At 41.2% G+C, this 16656-nt stretch overlaps 1 protein-coding gene across 2 annotated transcripts in view; it reads left to right on the plus strand.

Moving 5' to 3' along the window:
* RARS2 (arginyl-tRNA synthetase 2, mitochondrial) overlaps window positions 1-16656 on the plus strand; it is an 86821-nt gene that overhangs the window by 57678 nt on the left and 12487 nt on the right. For both annotated transcript variants that reach the window (XM_019520370.1, XM_019520371.1), the window contains 9 exons: window positions 1316-1471; window positions 4169-4275; window positions 4768-4863; window positions 6234-6294; window positions 11132-11208; window positions 12434-12558; window positions 14596-14663; window positions 14762-14871; window positions 15786-15881. In XM_019520370.1, the coding sequence (XP_019375915.1) occupies window positions 1316-1471; window positions 4169-4275; window positions 4768-4863; window positions 6234-6294; window positions 11132-11208; window positions 12434-12558; window positions 14596-14663; window positions 14762-14871; window positions 15786-15881 (896 nt within the window). The remainder of the gene's footprint in view (window positions 1-1315; window positions 1472-4168; window positions 4276-4767; window positions 4864-6233; window positions 6295-11131; window positions 11209-12433; window positions 12559-14595; window positions 14664-14761; window positions 14872-15785; window positions 15882-16656) is intronic.

Raw genomic sequence — 16656 nt, forward strand, 5'->3', positions numbered from 1 at the left:
TCTCCCTACAGGCCTGGCTCCCACATCCAGATTTATCTGATATAGGGCAGCCATTTTGACCCAATTTAACTTCCCCCTAATGTCTCTGAATGTCTGTACTTAGCCAGTGAGACCAATAGATAGATTTCAACTATTCCCTATTTCTGCCTACTATAACTGTTTCATTATGCATCTGATCTGTATCAAATATTGACACAGGATTTTAACTGCAAATATTCTGGCTCGACAAAATCATTTGCAAGAAGGAAGAAACTGTGTTCAGTTAGGCTCTTTCAAAGGAAGTATTAACTTTTTCTTTATCTGCAACTGGGTTGCCACAACCTTAATCTGCTCTCAAGCTTTAGGGTCATCACTGATACCATCTGGTTAACTGATAACCCAAACATTTATAAGAAATGTAGGGAAGGGAAAAAGTTCAAGAATGTTTAATCTGAGAGCTTTTTCACGGGCTAAATGAACCAGCAGGATATTTTGGCTAAACTTATTGTGTTGCACAGTTACAATTGTGTGCGTGTTGGGGGTTGGTTTGGTGGGGGTGTTATTTTGAATTTGGGATGTGTTTTTTGTGATAAATTAGAGCAGTAGTTTCTAACTCATGTAGTGACCAAAGTTAATTTATAAACCTGTCAAAATGAGTAGTGTTGCATCAATATTGAATTGTCAGAGTCAAAATGCGAAACATGCTGAACCTGGTTAGTTTTAAATAGAACTTTTATAACATTTGGGCTTTTAGAACTTTTCTTCATGTTTTCTAAATGCTAAATTTGGGTTGCAGGGAGGGAGAAGAATCATACTTAATTTAATCCCCTGGATTTTAGGAACCAAAGGAATGTGCTAATCCACCAGAGGGGCCAATGTTTATGTACTCTGGCACAAGTGAATGCTTTAAGCACCTACTAGTATTTCTAGCAAATTGACACTGGCTCCATCAGTTAGACAATCCACTTGTATTTTCTTTGTATGCCACTGGTATGATCCTATCATTTGAAATGAACCCTAGCTTAAGTTTCTGTCATTTCCTTTACATACAAATGAAGTCAGTATCATTTTTTGCTTTGAATGATTCAAGGGTAGAAGAGTGAAGTAGCAGAATCATTATCAGTAGCAATTGTAGGATTACCATTTGTGTTTAGGGAAAAGCTAATTTTCCCATGTGTGTCTGAACTGTCCAGTCAGCCCACAATTCTGTTCTTTAAAAAAAAGAGCTGTATTTCTAATGTTACCGTCATACCTTGCTGGGTGGCTCTTGAAGATATTACTCTGTTTTCCACTAACATCTGATTTATTAGACACTTTTCATGCGCTTGCATTTTAGGTCTATGTACAGGTTAACAAAGCAGCACAAGATGAAAATGTAAAGAAGATGGCACAAGATTTCTTTAAAAAACTGGAGTCACGTGAGGCACAGGAGCTGTCACTGTGGCAGTGTTTTAGAAACTTCAGTATTGAAGAGTACATCCATATTTACAAGGTATGCGTCTTCTCCAGGTAATCCTGACATGGCATCTTCTCCTCTTCTGCTTTGACAGTAATAACTGACATTGGCTAGCACAAGTTTTTTCCAACATACTTCACAAACTAAATGCAAATCTGCCAAAATTTAGTTACCCTGAGAGTAGAAGGAACCATTTCACCTTCTTACAGTACTTCGCAAGAGCAAAAAAAAAAAAAAAAAGGGAAACCTTTCCAAATAGGCCTGTGACAAAAGTAGTGTCATTATTTGTTAGGCAGTCACAGAGCAGAGTGGCTTCTATTAGTTATGATTTTAGACAGATCTGTGTTAGTGCAATCCATGCAATACTATATTTACCTGAATCCAAAAAGAGGTTTTTGCCTCAATCATCTTGGCAGGGGAAGCCTTATCTTAGATTGGAGTACCAGCCTGGCACAGACAGTGGCTCAGCTCTGGCTATGGCCCTGGGCCAGGATGGCTTATGCAGCAGGAGTGGGGCTTGCAGCAGGGAGACCACACAGTGGAAGAGAATACAGGAGAGACCCATGGTGTGTGGATCAGGGAGACAGAACAGCCTGCTCCTCTCCCCTCACACGCTCATCACTGCTTACCTCCTGCTCTGGCTTTGATTCCTCTGGCCCCAACCCAGCTGCAGCTTTCACAGCTGCTTGTGCCTCACTGGGGCCCCACCACCACTGCCTGCTGCAGAACAGAGTTACTTGAGAAAGGAAACAGCGGGAGAAGCAGGTTGAGAGGGGGCACAGGTGGCAGAGGTAAGGCATGGAGTGGGGGAGAGCAGGTACCAGGGTAGATAGGGGGAACAGGCAGTGGGGGGGCAGGGGGCAACTGGCAAGGAGGAAGGCACAGGAGAGAGTACAGGGGGATGGGTGGCAGGAAACGGAAAGCAGGGGCAGGCACTGGGGTGGAGAGCACATGGGGAGCAAGGGCCAGGAATCTGGCCCTTCACCTGCTTCTGCTTTTCCTGCCACAGCAGTGCAGTTGACATATTTAAGACAACCCTCCAGATTCCATATATGGAAAATTATAACTAATTTATTATTTTCCATGTATATAATCTAATTGTGAGGGTGTCGTCTTAAATCTGAAACCATCTTGGATTCAGATAAGTGTAGTAGATTCGCAGGTAGTATTTATTATTTCTCCATTTTATTTGTACGTTACATTTTTTTTTTTAACTTTATTACAATAATAAAACTGCAAATACTTACAGTTACGTAAGCATGAGAAACAACTGGAAGTGTCAGTAGACAGGATAAAAGTTATCTGTAAATAGTGTTGAATTAAGGTAAAATCTTATCTTGCATGTAAGTTAGCAAGTGAAACTAGTTCCTTTCCTGCATGAGAGAAGCTTGCATTTATTTTTTGAAAGCCTGTCCCAGGTGCCTTTGTTTTGGGACTGAAAGGCAGTTGTACAGCAGCTGCTTCCAACTTAAACCCAGAGTGTGATTAGCATAGAACAAAAGATTTGGGTTGCAGTTATATTATTATTATGAGCTTCCCATCCTGGAGGACAAGGTCTCTAGCAGGGAGGTGAAAGTGACAGCATGGCTTTTCAGACAGGGGTTGAAAAGCCAAAGAGATCTTGGGAGAGCCCTCAGAGCAGGCAGCCCGCCCCTCAGGAACCACAAGCAGGAGGCAACACAGTGGCAATCCCTTTGCTTCTCCCTGGAAGGCATGATGCACCCCCTGGTAGTGTTCAGCAGCAGTGCAATCCCAAAAAGGTGATGCGTCTACTTAGAACCCTTACCAGTGCACGTGGATACTTCTGTTCAGGGACAGCTGTGAGCTGGTTCCCAATCAGTGCCATTCTTCAGTTACAGTGTTATGTCTATTGGTATCCGTAGTCTTCTCTCATCATAAGATAGGTTCTCTATTCTTCCGATCATCCTAATAGAACTTTTCTGTATCTATGCCAGGTAGACTGAAATCTTTCTTAAGCACTGGTGACCAGAATTGTACATGGTATTCCAGATAGGGAATCACCAGAATGTTGTAAAGTGACATTAAAATACTTATGTATTATAATATTTATGATTCAGTAATCACCTAGATATCCCAAACCTCAGAAAGAACCTGTCAGACACTCAGTCACTTCATACACTGTGTTTTTTCCTAGGTGCTCAGAAATCTAACCTTTGGTATTGACGGCATTTTTAAATATCAGAATCCCTAGTAGGGATATCTGCACTTACTTCTACTTCAAGGGCAAGGGTCAAAAAGTGAAATGAAAGAAGTCATAATATTTGTCCTGTTGAAGTGTTACATTCAGTCGCACTGAGACTGAATGTGACTGGGCACTCTTTCCTGCCCAGGGCAGGGGGTCGAACTCGATGACCTACTGAGTGAGGTCCCTTCCGACCTAAAAAATCCATGAAATGCAAAACTAGAACTCTTGGTGCAGAGATGATACCTTTTATTAGACCAGCTAAGAAATCGCAAAAAAATATTTTTTTCTTTGCAAGCTTTCGGGCTCACACGCCTGAGCCTGACGAAGGCTAAATTCTGTACTGGAGAATTGGAGATTGTCAAAACCCAAACACCCCATCTGTTTGACATATATGGGGCTCATGAATAAATGCATCTTTATACTGTCTGTGTAGCTGACCTATGATACAGTCCCATCATCTGACGTGTAGCAAAGATACAAAGAAAGTGAAAAAGCGTCTCGCTATTTTTTTTCCTGGAACTTTTTAGCGTCTAGGGGTGCATTTTGATGAATATTCTGGAGAATCATTTTATCATGAGAAGTCCCAAGAAGTGCTGAAGATGTTGGATAAAAAAGGACTCCTTCAGAAAACGGGGTATGAACAATATAATTTGTTAACAGAGTAACAATTATGATTTATTTATCTGTTGGCATACATCTTATTTCACATATATAAAAATTGAGGATGCTTATGTGTGTATAATCAGAAGGATTCTTTTGGTACAGAAGCCATAACATCATAGCTGAAAATGGGCAGAGTGGAGGTGTTTAATATTCAGCATTTTACAACCTAAGTTTAGATGTGATCCCCCTCCTGAGTTGTTGGCAGCTTAACATGGGTGAAAACTATATTTGTGAGTGAGAGTGGGCAGTTCTCTGGTCCCACTAACAGAAGGCAAAGTGAAAGAAGTGATTCTAAAAGATATGGAGGAGGAGAGGGAAGATCCTTAGTTCATAAAAAGAATAAAATTGACCCAAGTAACAGGAAACAGCATAAAAAGAGACCTTTTTTGTATGTAGTCTAAATCTTTTTCTATTTCAAAGTCATTTTGCCATTAATTTCAATATTTTCTTTCTTAATTTTCAGGGAAGGAACAGGAATAGTAGATCTTTCTGAAAAGGGAGGCCTCTCATCATGTTCTGTTGTGGCACGCAGTGATGGGACATCCCTTTATATAACAAGGTAAGTTTGTGTCTGAGCTAAAGTTCAGGTTCAGTTCACTAGTAAATTATTTTGGAGCTGCCGTTGTAATTTTTCTTGGGGACTTAAGCTTTTACTCTTGGGGTGCTACAAAGTATTGAGTGCTGAATAATCATAATAGCTGAAGCTTACAGTGACAATGTTGTCATGGTTTGAAAGGGCATTAAATGAAAAGCCTTATTTTTTTTAAAACTTACCCTCTCAGAGGGTCCATTAGCAAATTGTCTTGGTTGCTTATAGATATCAAACCCCACCCCAATGGTGCTTTGCTTTAAGCTTGACACACCCCTGTGCCAAGCACAGCACATGCTCAGAAGAGGCATTGCATTATTTTGACCTGGCTCATCCAACATCTGTATAGGTTGGGCACTTCAGCAGGGCTTTTGGCACTTTTATCTAATAACTGATTGAATCAGCTTTAGATAAGTGCCAAAAAGCCCTGCTGAAGCTCCCCATCTATACAGATGCTGAGGAGCTGGGTCAAACTAATGTGCTTTCTCTTCTGGTAAAGTGCCATTGTTGCTTGTGTGTTTGTTTTTTAACATCTGTCAGCGCCCCTTGTTTCTAATTAGAACAGTATTTTTACAGTTCCAACCGTGGAAACAGCCCAAAACCAAAATGTATTTTCTGCTTAATAAATAATTTCCAACAAATATTTTAGAGAAGGAACATGTCTACTAGTGCACTCACTGACACATAGTGTAAAGTAGAATAATTTGTTCTTCCACATCTTTGTTAGCTCTGCAGTCCTGATGGCCTGCTGCTTCTGTATTACCACTCATTTTTTGGTGTTATTGTGTTTGAATTCTTCACAAGTCTTTTAAAACAGAAATGAGAACACGTTTTGCAGCATATAGTACAAACTAATCAAGCTTGTCTTTTGTTTGAGATGAGTCTTGCTGAGCATGTGCAGAACTCTGAGGAAGGTTGTACTGAGCAGGGGCTGTCCATTGCTGAGGACTGTGATTAGTACTCTTTCAGGAGTGAAATCTATGATTTATGTCCAACTTTTGTAAAGTGCTCACAAGTATTCCCCAATTTGTTGGCCATTTTCCTATCTCAGTAGCAACATAGAGATTAGACTTGTGCTCTGCAAGATGTAGTTTCTCTAGTCACTGTTCTGACTAATCAAAGCTTTTAAGAAGAGCAAGACTGACAGTCCCAAATGCATGCAGTGAACAAAATACAGATGCTTATATTTTAGCATGAAATACATATTGCTCCATTTAGCCTGGCAGTCCTCCTTTCCTCCCACAACAGCAGAGAGTTTTCCCAGTTGGCAGTCCATTCTAAATAATGAAGTTTATTTAGTTTGAATGAGAGTCCAAATAGTTTTTCATTATCTCTTCCAGAGATCTTGCTGCTGCTATAGACCGAATGAATACATATAATTTTGATACTATGATTTATGTGGTAAGTAATCCAAGATACAGCACACAATGAGTTTGATTCTTTCCCATTAATCCAAGGGGCCTCTTGCTCCCAATATGACTTTGGTGCATAGTACTTTTGGCATCGCAACAGACATTTTTTCATTGCGCAGCTACTATTCAATAATGTAGCATGATGATTTTCAATCCTTTTTGGTTCATAACATGGAAAATGGCTGCGAGGGACTAACCGTCTTAAAAGTTATTTGTAATTTGCTCTAAACAGCTCTTACTTATTCATCATTGTGTTTCTCAGTTAAATGGCATCATTAATATTTAAGCAAGTCAAAAACCTTGTTCTTGCAATTGAGCTGGTATAAAAAAAGATATGAAGTGCTATTAAATTCATGTTCTAAACTTTGATTTAAAGGCCCAATATAATATCACCAATGTGAAATTGTACAGCTTTTTACAGTGCATCAGTTTCCTTAACATTAGTCTGCATATCAAGCACCATTTAATCAATCCAGACAATGCAGCTGCAGACAAGTAGCATTTTAACTTCGGTTTCTTAGCATGATAGCACCAATGCCAGTAATGGAGAGTGGAATTAATTCCTCGCTTGTTGCACAAAGCTATTCTTTAGCAGTTGTAAAGAGGCAGCATATGATTGCCTTTTAAATGCTTTTTCTCCCCCTGGAGACAGAATATTTTAAAAATCACATTTTAATATATGAAGTCAGCTAATGATCTTTGGAAAGTTATCTTCACATTTTTTGCCATGTTTCTTATGATGTGTCTGGAGGCATCCATACAGCTTGCTTTGTATTATGCATTCATTATTCAGTACAAAATTGCTGAATGCATTTGTTGCCCATGAGCTACTGAAAGCAGTGTCTTTGAAAAATCACCAGAACTAGTGATTGTAAAACCAGGATCCCCAAGAACTTTCTTTTATACCTTTGAGTAAATAATCTTACCACTTTATTTCCTTCCTTCTGGGAGTAGCCATGAGCTTGTTTTTCCCTCTTTGGTCACAGGAATAATATTCTTTACACCAACTGCAACACATCCCATTTCCTGTTACAGGAAGCTGCCTGGTAGCACAGCAGTTAGGGATGTTTACTGTTATACTGGTGGTTGATGCCCACAGTTGCTCATGTCCTGGGGTTTGAAGGGACATTAAGGGTCCCTCTTGTGCTTGTGATTATTTTTTTCCAGGTGTAGTACCTTACATTTCTCTTTATTGATATGCTATGGTTACTGTCATGAGCTAATACAGCCAAAGGAGGTTGTATTCAACCTCAAAGAAAAATTAATTCAGCATTTTTGTGCCTACAGAGGGTGAAGGTTGTAAACTATGATGATGGAATAGACAAGTGCAGAGTCAGTGCCCTGAAGCAGCCTTAGGATATTAGTGGCCAGTTACTTTAACTCTTAATAACTATTTGGTCCCACGTGACTTGGTATCTTCTCATGCTTCCTGGGCCTAATCCTTATGATACCCACAGCAAAAATTTGAATCTTCAAGGCGGATTATTTGGCCATTGAAATTTAGTCTCTGATAGAAGCTAGAAAGGGAAATTAACTCCTAAGTCTACTAGTCAATATCTAATCTATTTTTTTCATAAGCACAAGGAATGGATTGCTAAACGTTCACAGTTTTGAACACTGAACCATATTTCTGGCACTGTTATCTCTTTGTATTGGCTGAACTTGCTGCTTGTAGAAGGGACGGATTAATATTGCAGGCTGATTTCAAGAAGACTGACCTGAAGTTATCTTACAAATAGGCCAGCCAATTGTGCTGAATTATGCCCAGTTACATGGTGGGAGTTTCTAATGTCTGTCACAGGCTGAGTTTTATATGGTGCAAATTGGATTTGACCATAGGTTATCTGAGATCAGATTTCTATGAATCTAATCTATCAGTACAGAGGACTTTTGTATTTGGTAGGTATATAATAGTTAAATACAACGGGTTGGGTCCCAATCTTGTATCTCAAATCTTATTATATAAGAAATTTACCCAAAGGTCTTTGAGTCTTATTTTATGAGATTATAAAGCTTTTTAAAAACATTAAACTAGTTTATTGCTTGTAACTCTGCGTAACATCATTCATAACAAATTTCACAGATCCAGCCACTTATTTCATGAAGGCCTCTAGGGAGGTCAGCAAAACACAAAGTTCAACATCTTACAAAAATACATGAGGTTTATGTTGGAGGCAGTAATAGTACCATAGTTAAGGTTCAGTTGAAGGTTCCACTCAAGCTGGGGGCTAAATTTCTTCATTATATTATAGAAATAAATTGAAAAACATTCAGTAAGGGCAAGTGCAAAGTCATGCACTTGGGATAGAATAGTTGCATGTACAAATATGGACTGAGGATTGACTGACTACTACTTTTACAGTACTACTACAGTACTATGAAAAAGGATGTAGGAATTACAGTGGACAATACAATGAATATGAGCTAACAGTGTGCTCTTGCAAAAGGAAAACCAACAGCATCGTGGGTTGTATTAATAGGAGCGTCACTTGCAAATCAAGGGAAATGGTTTTCCTGCTTTTTTTCAGGTCTGCTGAGGCCTCACCTGGAGTATTGTATCCAGTTTTGGGCTTCACCCTTCAAAAAAGATGTGGACAAATTGGAGTCTAGCAGAGAGGACTAGGAAACATGACTTAGAAGGAAAGACTGAAAAAAGTGGGATTATTTAGTTTAGAGACTAAATATATTGAATCAAATACCTGAAGGACGGTTAAAAAGAGGATGGAGCTAAATTATTCTCTGTGGCCACAAGGTGTTCCACAAGTGGACAAGGAGCCACAGTTTTAACTTGCAACAAGGGAAATTTAGGTTGGATACTGGGAAGAACATTCTCACTATAGCAGTGGTTAAGCACTGGAATATGTGGCCCAGATGTTGTGGAGTCTCTATCCTTGGAAGTTTTTAAGACTAAGTTAGACAAATTTGACTGGGATGTTTTAATCAGGGGTGACCCTACCTTGAGGGGATTGGACTAGATGACCTCCTGAGGTCCCTTCTGCCCTACATCTTCTGTTTGAGGAATCAGACAAGTTTTAAACAGACTTTAAAAACCTTTTTTCATCAGTTTTTTCCCTGACTCCTATAATACCACTGAGGCAGGGATAAAGGGAGGGATAAAGTTGTTTTGGTGCCTTAATCCTGCATTCCCATACCTTTTAATAAGTTTGGATTTTTTTTTTTAATTTTAACTTGAGCTGCAAAACCACTGCATCCAAAACCCTAATCCAAGACTGCTTTTAGGATCGTTACAACCTTTCTGTAATGTAGTTTACCCTGAGTTACGGACATATACTATCAACCTAACCTCTTTTAGCAGTAGTTTTTAATCTGGATTTTTTTTTTTGGTTATTAAATTCTAATATTAATCTACTTGAGACTATTGTAAAAGCTACCCTCCTGCATTTATATCCCATTTAAAGGGCATGGTCCTGCCTAATAATTATAATAATAGGCAGGCAATTCTGTTTAGGTCCTTGATCCTATAAAAATTGACATGACCAGTGTGATTATAGATACATCAGATATGGTATCTTGCTTGTTCAGAAGAGACGAGAAGGCTGTATGACTGCAATATGATGCTTTGAGGAACAAAACCTGCACTCATTGCTAGCTCTAGAAACTCCAGGCAGTAATCATCTTTGTACTTTGTTCCGACCTGTCAAATAGGGCTTGGGGGATTGAAGTTCAGGAGTGAACAAGAATGGAGGAGTAGTGGCAAGCTCTGCCTTCTCAGCTGGGTGATAGGACCTGCATCACACGTGGTCGGGACCAAATCTGTTTTCCATTATGGAAAAAAGATTAATTCTTGTGATGATTTTTTAAGTCACAGGAGAGATTAATCAAAGTTTGAGATTATGCAGACGATGCATATTTAATCTGAGGAGACGAGCACTGTACAGTGTGTGTAGTTACTGTGTGTAACTTGAGCATGGATACCAAGCCTCGTAATTAGGGACCTGCCTAAATCGCAGCAAGACGAGGGGTTTTGTCAGCTCGCTCACAGTGCACAGAGCCAATTTTGCAGGTATTTTGTGGTGGCCCTGCCCTTCAGCAACGATTGGCAGGCAGGTCTTGTCCCTTGGCACTGATTGATGGAGAGGCCTCAGTGCGGGGAGGAGGGACAAGAAGGCAGCTGCCATCTTGTCTGCTGCCCTTCATACCATGCTGCTGGCCAGCATCTCCCCCTCCTGGCAACAAAGACTGGCTCCCACTGGGGAGCCAGCATTTTATTTTTATTAATTTTGTTGTTGTTGTTGATGTTGCAGTTTCCATGAAATCTGCGAAACTGCAAATTAAATAGGTCCCTACCCATAATTGCTGATATGTTGTGTAAAAGCCATGGGTCTAATGGTGCTATGGAGTCAGAAAGGTTAGGCAAGAAGAGACTGCCTCTAGTTTTCAATGAAGCTTCTTCAGCCCAAGCAGGCACATTGTTGATAGCCTTTCATGATGTTTCTATCCAGTACTTGAATTCAAAAGAGCTGCAAGAGTTGATGATGATGTAAATCATGGGGCACTAGCAAGAGCATTGCCATGAATATGGAGGTGTCACTTGATGGGAGATGAGCAGAATCTGTGACTGCAGCAGTGATGGCTGCAGTTTAATTCAGTGTCCTGGACTAAAATGGATATTTTAAAATAATCACTTTTCAAAAAGATAAAATACTTTTATTCTACTAAGGTGCCAGACCCTAATGTCCTAGTACTTAAGCTGATACTTAAGCTTAATACTTTTCAAGTCCAGTCTGCCATCCTGTGTTTTAGGTGTGCTCTGTCCCTGCCTAAGTGGAAGTATTTTCTAAAATGCACCACTTTTTTCCCCTAAGACAGATAAAAGTCAAAGCTCCCACTTTCAGAAACTGTTCCAGATACTGAAGCTTATGGACTGTGAATGGGCCGAGAGGTACGTATGCATGTGTCATCATGTGTATCTTTTTTATTGGGGTAGGTGTATTTATAGAAAAATAAGAGATGACCATCAAAGAGCCTCTTAAATTTTGATGTGAATGTGAAAGTAGAAAGGGAGGAAATGACTCCTGTCAAAGACTTCATAGTACAGTATCGGTGTATGGTATACATAGATATGTTAAAAGCAGTTATGCTTTTGGGGGGCATAGTTTTAGCAAAGATCTGAATTTGGGTTCATTTCGGTTCTGAAAAGCAAAAATCCATCACAAAAACACCATTATTGATTCTAACTGTTGTTGGCAATCTGAACGCAGGTTAAAAGAGACAGACTAAGTTCTGCTTAACAGAAGGATTTCTATTTACAATAATGATTTTGGCTCCTTTTGCCCGTATTAGAGTCAGACTAAAATTGTTTTATGTTTCTGAAAAAGGGTGTTGTAAAAACAAGGTTAGTGTTTGGGTATCTTGCACAGTGAAATAACTGATGTATTTTAGCACTGGTTTTGATTAAAATATATTCTTAGTTTAATGTAGGCATGATAAGATATTATGACCTACAGGTATAACTAATATATTTTCCATCCTGGGCAAAACCAGTTGGAGAGCAGAGGCTGGGGTTGGAGCTGAGATCAGCAGTTGTGTCAAAGGGACAGAGGGACTCAAAGACCCCAGCTACTGCTGCTGCATCTGTGTTCGCAGCTGCTACTGCCCTGATGCAGGACTGCCGCTGCTGCTGCTGCTGCAGCAAGGACTCATTGGGACCCACCATTCTGGCAAACCCTCCGAGTCAGTGCTTAGGCTTCTGCCTCACTTGCCCACCTGTAGTTGTATTACTGTTGTTCTTCTTTTTTGATGCTTAGTTATCAGATTTGTATTGCTTTGATACTCTGATCTCAGTGACTTCTCAAGCAACACCCTACATCCTCCTTTCCCTTAACTTATTTTACCAAGTAATTTGTTTGCAAGCTGCTAGCGTATAACCACCTCCTGAGAGCATGTGAATAATAGGTTGTCAGAAAAGTAATCCTTCCTGCCTAGTTGAGCAATGTGCATGGCTGTGGTTGCTGCAGTGTGAGGTACTGACAAGTCACCAAATTTTTCACACTGGAACAACACTTGTGTTACTGCCAGATCCTGGTCCAGGGCTCTGCCCTGAGCAAACAATGCAGGCAGATTTGTTGATTAAATTATAATTTTGGGTCCTGTTGTTTTTAACACAGGTGTCAGCATGTGCCTTTTGGGTTAGTACAAGGCATGAAGACTCGAAGAGGAGAGGTGGTTTTCCTGGAAGATGTTTTGGATGAAGCCCGTACAAGGATGTTACAAAACATGGCTTCTGCAAAAAGTTAGCTGAGTCAGGTCTTACTCGTTTCTCTCTCAGAAAAATTGCAGTGCTCCTGTCCCTTACTCCCTCTACTGGCACTTCCCTAGGTCCAGTAACCCATCTGTCCTTTTCCATCTCTGTGATATAAACAAAGTGGTAATAATACTTTGGGCCATGCTAGAATGTGAAATAACTTTTCCTCATCACCGATTCCCAAGTATCTTGCAAAAGATTTTATGTGTTTTTGCTTCACAACACCCCTGCAATCAAGGGAATTTAATGTCCTTTTGGCAGGAAGTCAGGTTTTTCATCCTGTACTGATGCAGCAGATGAATGTCTAAGCTTGGGAGCAGAACTTGGAAGTTGGTGATTGCATCAGTGAAGGCATGCAGGAACTTCTGTAAATGCTGCCTTTAACCTCTCTGTGCATCACTTCCTGTCCTGTGAAGGGACAGTAATCCTTCCATGCTCCTGGGATGGGCTGTAGGAGTGAATTTATTGACTTTTGTGAAGTGCTCAGATGATGCAGGTTAAACTTCAAAAGTGTTCAGGGCAAGTGGGTGCCTAACTCCCTTTGGAGACCAGTGGGAGCTAGGCATACAACTGCCATTGAAAATCCTGCCTATCCTGATGTGGCCTATTTAAGTACTTGGGGAGAAGCTTCTTGGCTTACTGTTAACTGAGCATAGCTCTTCTACCACTTACCTTTCCATGCTTATAGCTGCTCTTTCTTCTACACAGTTTATTCAAGCCCTGTTATCTGTGTAGTCTTTAATGCCTCCTTATGTTCCCTTCTGCCTCAGTCATGCTGGATCTGTTCCTGGATTAGCCTCTCTCCTGTGTAATAAACATCCCCCCTCACTAGCTTTCTATTCATATTGTAAACCTCTTTTCTGCACGGCCTTTCCTTGCTGATTTTTGCCTTAGCTCTGACCATGTCTTTCCTTATCATCCTTCCTTGAAGTGTACCTGCCATATATGGATTGCAAACTCTTCTGGGCCAGAAATACATTTAAGCTGTTTGTTAAAGCATCATATAAACCTGTAGTACCGTATGAATAATAATTTAAATCGGGGGTGCTCAACCCCTGGCTGGCCAGTCAGATCCGGCCCCCAGCATGGTCTTCTGCCCTGCAGGGCTTCCCATGGGTCAAAAAAAAATGTCCCTGCTACTAAACTTCTGGACCCATGTAGTCCCACAGGCTGAAGAGCATGGCCCTGCTCACTGGATTAGGTTGCAGATGGCCCCATCTCGAGGCAGGGGCAGTCCCACACCACTCATCTGGCTCATGGGGCCAGAAAATTGAGCACCACTGATTTGAATCACTGCCTGATACTGCAGGATTTTAATAAGTTTAATTTTGCTGCCAGCTCATTGGAGGGTGGAGGGAACTCGGCACTGAACTGGGGAGAGGCAAAACCATGGGGATTTAAAAACCAATGTGCTCAAATTCTCCTCTCAGTGAAACAGGCCTGTGTTAGTGTCACTGTTTTGCTTCCTGGCACTAAACCCATGTGCTGTGCAGCAGCACTTCTGCCACTTGCCATGGGTCCACTCCTGCTGCACTCATAAAGGGGTGGGGCTGAAGAGTTTGTCGTTGAGGCTCTTGAGGGTGCTGTGAGCACGTGGCCCAGTGGATTTTCTAGTTACAAAAAGAAACCTCTTGTTTCAGGAGAAAAAACTGATAATCTTGCCACCACATACTATTTGTCCTGTGCTGTGCAGGAGGGTGGGCTGGGCTATCATACTAGTCCCTTCTGGCTTTAAAGCTCCACAAATCATACTGAGCAAAAAAAAGTGCTAGTCTGTGGTACTGGCATGGGTTAACTTCCAAAGAGGTTTTATAACCTGGTCCTATTTGTCCTGGCTCCCTGGCAGGTGGTTTTGTTTTTGTTTTTTGTTTTGTTTTGTTTTGTTTTGTTTGGGGGGGGGGGGGTTGTTTTATCTTTTTACTTTTGACCAAATCTATTATTGTGTCAGCACCTGTAGCTCTGAATCCAGGAGGCCATTTCACTGTCACAGAGTGACATAATCTATTTTTGCTTGTACCTGTTCAGCAACTAAAGAACTGGAAAACCCTCTTGAGACTGCAGAAATGGTTGGGCTTGCAGCGCTCATCATTCAGGTCCGTTTGAACCATTTTCCAACGTTTGCTTCTTTAAAAGAATATACATTGGCACTGAGAGCAATAGCTGCATGACACTTACTTACCTTTCGTTTTAGGATTTCAAGGGCCGTCTCTCATCTGATTATCAGTTTAGCTGGAATCGGGTTCTCCAGAGTCGAGGAGACACAGGTGTGTTCCTGCAGTACACACACGCCAGACTCCACAGGTGAGAGGATAATTCAGAGTGGGGCAATTTTCCATTTAACTTCAGTGCCTCAGTAACAGTTGGAAGCAAGGAAACCTCTACTCAGATTTAACACAGTCTTGCTTCTCTAGTTGAGGTGAATGCTCACAGTAAACATCCCTGAGGCCCCACAGAACAGTAAGCTAATGAAGATGGAACTTGTAACCCATCTGCCTGTGGCTGGTGGAGGGGACCATAATCATTTCCCTGGCCTGGCGTACCACGGCGTACTTCTGCCATAGTAACTTCTAGTTGTAGCAACCTCCTTTAGTGCCTGCTGTAAATTAGGGAAATGTGCCTTCAACAGGGCAGGACAGTGATTCTCTGAAGTTGCCAAGAAATTTGACTCTGCTAAACACACCTTACTAAAGCATTTAATCTAATAAGCTGACTGGACTGTCACTGACTATAATGACAAACACCAGCCTTTATTACGTTCATCTGGGAATTCCCAAAATATACTTTTAAGGATTTCTAAAAATTCTTAAAATAAATATTATATTTCAAGATAAATCACTTGTTTTGATGGCAAACTGTTGACATAAGTAAGCACAGACCTAGTCAGACTCCTCAGTTGGTTTGTTCACATTTGAGAAAGTCAAGCTTGATGGAGTTCTTTTAAACTATATTTTTTCTTCCAGTCTGCTCTCCAGGTCGCTAATAAATGCTCTCAACATCTGGCTGAAGTTTATGGTAGCTTTTTGTCTTGGATTGAAATCAGTCCAGTACACATTTTATTCAGTTTGAGCAAGGAAAGTAGATATAGTGAATAAAATGAAAATTGGGGGAGAGGAGGGTGTTCAAGCCTAATTTGCCTTTAATTTCTATGCAGCTTTACCAAGAGTATGTTTAATTCAATATTTTATTCTCTGACACTGTGATCTCCTGTTTTCTAGTTTAGAACAGATGTGCGGAAATGGGCAGCTTGCCAACATTAATGCCGCATGTTTACAAGATCCACAAGCCCTGTCAATCCTTCAGCATCTTCTCAGGTATTGATGATTTCCTTCCAGATATTATCTCCTGAGAAGCCGTGTCTTAGGGCTTGTGACCTGCATGGTGAACAAGTTATATTGTATAATAGAAAAGAAAGTTCTTACCATGTGAGAAAATGCCCCCAGGACATGTGGAATGGAGCATCTTCCTCAGCTGCCAGCAGCCACCAGGGATACCCACAAATCGATGTCTGAGGGATGTAATACTTTTAATACTTTTCAATGATAATTCTCCCAGTGGAAGGGAGGGGACATCACCCGGGAGGACTACACTGCGGTTGCTCAGGGATGCGGGGGGGCAGTCAGGAAGGCAGAGATGGAACTGGGGCTAGCTTCCCAGATCAAGGACAAGAAGTCCTTTTTTAAATACATAGGGGGCAAAAAGAAGGTTCCGGGTAACGTGGGGCCCATGCAAGACACAGTAGGAAATTTGGTCGTCACACCAGACAACAAAGCCAACATATTTAATGATTTCTTTGCCTCCATTTTTCCTGAGCAGGGACCAAACAGTCACCCCCCCACACACTCCCCCCCCACTGGGCCCCCCTTAGACCCCAGGGGAGGCGCACCTAGGCCAAGGGTCAGGGAGGATCTAGTCAGGGAACTTCTGGAGGGACTGGATATGTTCAAATCAGCTGGTCCAGACAATCTCCACCCCACGGTGCTGAGGGAATTAGCAGAGGTCATGGCGGGACCCCTGGCATGGCTTTACGAGCACTCGTGGTGCTCTGGTGAGGTGCCAGAGGACTGGAAGAGGGCCAATGTGGTTCCC

This window comes from Gavialis gangeticus, unplaced genomic scaffold (genome assembly GCF_001723915.1).
Source record: "Gavialis gangeticus isolate Ggan-Ray unplaced genomic scaffold, GavGan_comp1, whole genome shotgun sequence".
Taxonomy (NCBI): Eukaryota; Metazoa; Chordata; order Crocodylia; family Gavialidae; genus Gavialis; species Gavialis gangeticus.